The following is a 5,997-nucleotide window of genomic DNA, read 5'->3' on the forward strand; positions in this document are numbered from 1 at the left end:
TTAACTTTTTTAAACAGTGATATTAATAAAACTATACAAGATATCCAAAAGCTGAATCATACAGTAAGAGTTGAATGTCTTATGTTTTCTTCAAACCTTGAATGGCGTTTCTAGGTGGAAGTTTGCTGAAGTAGCGAGCTTTCAAACAGCAGGAAGATCTGACAGTTGGAAACGGAATTTCAATGTATTTCAATGAGAAAAAAAATTGCTGAAAAACCTTAATATTTTAAAAACCTTAAAATATATCAATACCAAAAGTCATAGCACCCTTCTCCTGAACGAGCTGAACGTTTTGATACCTGAATGGCTGAAATCGCTTAAAAATTGCGGCCTGCGATAGATGCCGCAATTATATAATGTTGATATTTGTTGCGGTTTTGTGGGGTAATGTTGGTGATCTTTGGGGCGGGGCAGCAGGGGTTCTGTCCGGCTTTGTGGTGCTGAAACCCTCCGCTTCCGGCCGGTTCTGCCGGTTCTGCTGGTTCTGCCAGTTCAGACCAAACCTGCAGGAAACCCTCCAGTTAGATTTAATAAATCTGAGTTTATGTCTGGATTTGTGTCTCTCAGGCTGCAGATTGTCGTCATGATGTGGGAGAAACTCTTCCTGCTGCTTCACTTCCTGCTGGGTAAAAACTGCTTCATCATCAGGAAACTGTCACCGTGGTTACACTGAAGATCCTGTCCTCATGTCCTCACCATGTCCTCATCCTGTCCTCACCCTGTTCTCAGATTAACGTCCTCTCGTCTCACCATGTCCTCAGATTAACGTCCTCTCGTCTCACCCTGTCCTCAGATTAACGTCCTGTCCTCACCCTGTCCACACCATGTCCTCATCCTGTCCTCACCATGTCCTCACCCTGTCCTCAGATTAACTTCCTGTCGTCTCTCAGCTGTAGGGACGTCTCCCTGCAGACAGGGCGAGACGTTTCCGGAGGCCGTGGTGTCTCCGGCGGTGGCGAGCAGCGGGATCCTGCGTGTCCCCGGCGTGGCGTCCCTGTCTCAGTGCGTGGCGGCGTGCTGCGACCTGCCCGGCTTCGACCTGGCCTGGTTCTTCAGGGGCCGCTGCTACATCCTGAGCTGCCAGCAGGGGGCGGACTGTCGGCCCCGGGTCCAGCCCGGCGCAGACTCGGTTCTGGCCTTCCTGCAGAGGGCGGAGCCTCAGTCGCTGCTGCAGTCTCTGGTGAGACGGGAACCGTACGACGGGCCCCAGCAGGACCTCTCGGACCCCAGACCACTGGAGGAGGCGGGTCAGCCTTCAGACAGGGTCAACCAATCAGAACCAGAGGGTGGTCCAGAGACGGTGCAGATCGGTGTGACCCGGATCAGCCCGACTTCTGAGGGGTCAGCGGGTCGGGGAGACGAGGTCAGAACCAGAACATCAGCTGAACAAACGGTGAGTTAAAAGTGTTCAGGACGGAACCAGAACCATTAAACTCACAGAACGGATCATGGTTTGTTCTGTAAAACTAGAAACCTGAGGTGAACAGAATGAGGTCAGAGGTCAGGGGTCAGAGGTCAGGTGAAGTTAGTAAATCTGTAAATCTGTTGAGTTTTGTGACCAGAGTCCACTGAACGAGTTTCTGTAAATCAGTGAAAGGTTCAAACCCAACCCTGCACTCAGGAACCCGTCCGGCCTGGTCCGGTCCAGTCCGGTTGGTCTGGCCCGGTCCGGTCCGCTCCGGTCTGGTACCTGACAGCAGCTGAGTCTCTTTCAGTTTCAGTGAAGAATTATAATAAAGAGACAAGAGAACTCCCAGGAGTGAAGAACGTCTGACTTCCTGCAGACAGGAAACCGTGAAGGAACCGTTCTTATTGGTCAGCTCTTACAGCCAATCAGAGCTCTTTACAATCTGTCCTCATCTGTCCATCATCGTCCACCCAGAACTCCAGTCCAGCTCAGAGATAACCTGAATGAATCCGGAGAGGCGGATCAGACGTTCTCCTCCGGTTCTTCTGATCCTCCGGCCGGGTTCTGTGTTTTGGTTCAGATGAAGCCAGGAAGGATTTTTAAAGATGTTCTGTTGTTGAACAGAACCTCTGACCTCAGCCGTTCTTCACATTTATGTTTTTATCTTACAGACACGAACTCAGAGCAGATCTGACTCCGCCCCTCCAGGTCATGTGACTTCACGCTATGACATCATCAGCGCCACAGTGACATCAGGTAGGCGGAGCCAATCGGTTCCTTTAGTTAAATCAGATATCGTTCCTTACAGAAAGTCAGAACCACCTCTATCCCAGTCTTCATGATCCAAACAGAACCATGAGGGAGGTTCTGGTTCTGTATCTTTAATGTCCATCTTCTTCCTGCAGCTCAGCCCCTGTTGTCGTCTGTGGGAAACCCTGTAGATGTGACCTCAGAGGAGCTCGCCGCTGATGTCACCGCTGATCCACCGGGTTCGTCTTCAGAACCAGGTATGATTTGGGTTCTGCTGCAGGTTCTGGTTCTGCTGCAGGTTCTGGTTCCTTCAGATGAAACTTTTGTTTGGAATAAAACTTCAGATCAGACGTTTCTGACATCATCACATCCTCTGATTCTGATTGGTTCTGTTTCAGACCCATTAAAGTCCCTTCAGACCCAAACACTGACGGCCCACCCCCTGCTCCTGGACGTGACCTCTGACCCCTGCAACACGTCCTCACCTGCTGCCACCACCGACACACCTGCTGCCGCTGCAGGTAGGCTTTCCGAATCAGATCCAAATATCCTCAGAGCCTTCGGCCGTTTACAGAGGTAAACAAACACGCTTCGGCCGTTTACAGAGGTAAACAAACACGCTTCGGCTGTTTACAGAGGTAAACAAACAGCTTTAATAAGCTTTAAGTAGAACACATGATGAACACATGAATTTGAGTCTCATCTCGTTGCAGCAGCTGAGACTCAGAACTGCTTGTCTTCTGTTTGGGGTCAGAGGTCAGCGGGTCAAACCGGGCTCCGGTGGCCGTCGTGGGTCCTGACAGGAAGTTGTTCCTCCCTCTGAGCAGCTTGTTGCTGGATGGCAGCGGCAGCAGCGACGACCAGCGGATCAGCAGCTTCCTGTGGGAGGTGGTGAGGTGGGACGCGCTCTGTGGGAGGGGCCTGGGTTCTGCCCGGTCAGAACCGGGTCTCTGACTGCTGTTGGTTCTCTGCAGCGGGCCTCGGGGGCTGAAGCTGCAGGATGCAGATCGGGCTGTTGCCATGGCGACGGGTGTCCAGGCTGGGCGGTACACCTTCAGACTGACGGTCTGTGACCAGGAGGGGGCGACAGACAGCGCCTCTATGACGGTGAAGGTTCTGGAAGGTGAGGTGGTTCCACAGATCTGGACTCTCTGGTCCTGACCTGTAACATCTGACCTTTGACCTTCCCGTCCTTCCTCCTGCAGCCAGGAGTCTTCCTCCGGTCGCTCACGCCAGCGGCAGCCATGTTCTCACTCTGCCCAACAGCTCTCTGGTCCTCCGAGGCTCCGTGACCGACGGAGACCAGAACCAGGTCCAGTACCTGTGGACCAGGGACAGCCAGAGTCCTGCAGCTGGGGTCAGAGTTCAAAAACCGCTGCGTTTTATTTTTATTCACTTTAGAGTCAAGAAGGAAAGAGCTTCAGTTCTGGTTTGGATCTGAGGTTAGATTGGATCTGGATCTGGATCTGGATCTGGATCAGGTTCTGGTCTCAGATCAGGATCAGGTTCTTGTCTCAGATCAGGATCTGGATCTGGTTCTGGTCTCAGATCAGGATCAGGATCAGGTTCTGGTCTCAGATCAGGATCAGGTTCTGGTCTCAGATCAGGATCAGGTTCTGGTCTCAGATCAGGATCTGGATCAGGTTCTGGTCTCAGATCAGGATCTGGATCAGGTTCTGGTCTCAGATCAGGATCAGGTTCTGGTCTCAGATCAGAATCAGGTTCTGGTCTCAGATCAGGATCAGGTTCTGGTCTCAGATCAGGATCAGGTTCTGGTCCCAGATCAGGATCAGGATCAGGTTCTGGTCTCAGATCAGGATCAGGTTCTGGTCTCAGATCAGGATCAGGATCAGGTTCTGGTCTCAGATCAGGATCAGAATCAGGTTCTGGTCTCAGATCAGGATCAGGATCAGGTTCTGGTCACATGACCTTCGGGTGTGTGAATGTGACGGAACCTCTCAGATTTACTGATCCCGGTTCTCCTGCAGGTGGTTCTGTTCGGGTCAGAGACCCAGGCCTCCCTGTACCTGACGGACCTGGTCCAGGGGACCTACCTGTTCCAGCTGAGGGTGACCGACGGCCAGGCCCGCTCCAGCTGCGCCACGGCCACTGTGGAGGTCCGACCAGGTGGGGCTGCGGTTCTTCCTCTCCTTGGGTCTGAAGGGTTCTCCTTGGGTCTCACGGGTCGGTGTGTCCCTCCTGTGTCTCCGTAGAACCTGGTGGGGAGGAGCAGGTGGAGCTGGAGATGCTGGTGTCGGTTTCTCAGGTCAGCGTGGCTCAGAGGGACACGGTGGTCCGGCAGCTCGCAGCTCTGATCCACGTCCTGGACGGGGACGTCCGGGTCCGAGCCCTGCAGGAGCGGACTCCGTTCAGGTACCAAGACGTCTTTTCTTCCGCTTCATTAAATAAATTCAGTCCAGAACCAACAGAACCTTTAAATTTAAACATAAAATTAAACATTTTTATGGAGCGTTAATGATTCAGTTTATTTCAATTTCAAACTTGATGTTTCTGAGGTTCAGTGAATGCATCATGATGGAGGTGATTTTATTTGTGCAGCTCGGTTCTGCGGTTCTCCGTCCTGGGCCCCTCGGGGCCCCTCCCTGCCTCCAGGCTGGTGGTTCTGCTGAGGAAGCAGCTGCTGCGAGAGACGAGCGACTTCCTGCTGTTCAGAGTCCTGAGAGTCGACACCGTGGGTGAGTCGGACCGCAGAGTCCGGGTGGACCGCCTGTCCTCGGGACAGAGCATCTGTCCTCGGGACCCATCTGTCCTCAGAACATCTGTCCTCAGGACAGGACGTCTCTCCTGTCTTCTCAGTATTTATTTTATCTGTGAGAATGATTCAGGTTTTTCTGATGTTTGGTCCCTCCACCACCAGGGGGTGATAAGCTCCACATGAACAAGCATTCACAGAGGTGGAGATTAATTAATTATTATTATATTATTATATTCTCTGTCCAACAAATAAAAGCCCAGGAAAAGCGCTTCAAACTATTTATTTTATGTTTAAACTCTAATGCAAGGTTTTGACTTCATACATCTTAAAATAAGGTCAAAGGTCACAGTCAGAGGTCATGTTTGTGCTGCGTTCAGGGGCAGAACGAGGCAGTCACAGGATGTTTGTTTGTTTTCAGTGTGTCAGCTGAGCTGCTCGGGGCAGGGCCAGTGTGATCCAATCAACAAGCAGTGTGCCTGCGACCCGTTCTGGACGGAGAACCTGATTCGCCGTTACCTCGGCGACGGGGAGAGTAACTGTGGTAACGTCTTTATTTTTATTTTTTATTAAAAACAAGGAAGGTTGGGAGAAAAGGCAGAAAGAATTTAAATAAAAAGACTCGTCCTTCAGGGAGAGAATCACCTGATTAAAACTAAAACTGCAGACTTGAAATGGATCCAGAACCAGTTCCCACATGAAGAACTCTGACGGACCGTCTGATCCGGTTTCATTAACCCTGTTCTTCCTCTCAGAGTGGAGGGTTCTGTTCGTCATCCTCAGCAGCTTCCTGCTGATGATCCTCATTCTGACGCTCAGCTGGGCTTTCATCTGCTGCAGCAGGAGGTGAGTCCACACTTCCAGGGCTTAGACTGGTCCCAGACCTGTCCTCCGTGACTTGGACCGGTCCTGCAGGTGTTAGACCGGTCCCGGACATGTCTAACTCACAGAGGATGGATCTAACACATGGAGTTAGACCGGTCCTGGTTGTGGTTCTCCGTGTGTTGGACCGGTCCCGGTCCTGGTCCTCTGAGTGTTGGACCGGTCCCGGTCCTGGTCCTCTGAGTGTTGGACCGGTCCCAGTCCTGGTCCTCTGAGTGTTGGACCGGTCCCAGTCCTGGTCCTC

General features: G+C 52.0%; 1 protein-coding gene across 1 annotated transcript in view; it reads left to right on the forward strand.

Moving 5' to 3' along the window:
• Nucleotides 1-5,997, forward strand: part of kiaa0319 (KIAA0319 ortholog) — a 17,316-nt gene that overhangs the window by 1,288 nt on the left and 10,031 nt on the right. The window contains exons 2-14 of the mRNA XM_017439807.3: nucleotides 568-626; nucleotides 891-1,393; nucleotides 2,080-2,164; nucleotides 2,314-2,415; nucleotides 2,557-2,679; nucleotides 2,913-3,054; nucleotides 3,133-3,281; nucleotides 3,364-3,515; nucleotides 4,147-4,285; nucleotides 4,372-4,531; nucleotides 4,718-4,854; nucleotides 5,293-5,415; nucleotides 5,627-5,717. Coding sequence (XP_017295296.1) covers nucleotides 584-626; nucleotides 891-1,393; nucleotides 2,080-2,164; nucleotides 2,314-2,415; nucleotides 2,557-2,679; nucleotides 2,913-3,054; nucleotides 3,133-3,281; nucleotides 3,364-3,515; nucleotides 4,147-4,285; nucleotides 4,372-4,531; nucleotides 4,718-4,854; nucleotides 5,293-5,415; nucleotides 5,627-5,717 — 1,949 coding nt within the window. The 5' untranslated portion in view covers nucleotides 568-583. The remainder of the gene's footprint in view (nucleotides 1-567; nucleotides 627-890; nucleotides 1,394-2,079; nucleotides 2,165-2,313; nucleotides 2,416-2,556; nucleotides 2,680-2,912; nucleotides 3,055-3,132; nucleotides 3,282-3,363; nucleotides 3,516-4,146; nucleotides 4,286-4,371; nucleotides 4,532-4,717; nucleotides 4,855-5,292; nucleotides 5,416-5,626; nucleotides 5,718-5,997) is intronic.

The sequence above is a fragment of the Kryptolebias marmoratus genome, linkage group LG6 (genome assembly GCF_001649575.2).
Source record: "Kryptolebias marmoratus isolate JLee-2015 linkage group LG6, ASM164957v2, whole genome shotgun sequence".
In the NCBI taxonomy this organism is placed as follows: domain Eukaryota; kingdom Metazoa; phylum Chordata; class Actinopteri; order Cyprinodontiformes; family Rivulidae; genus Kryptolebias; species Kryptolebias marmoratus.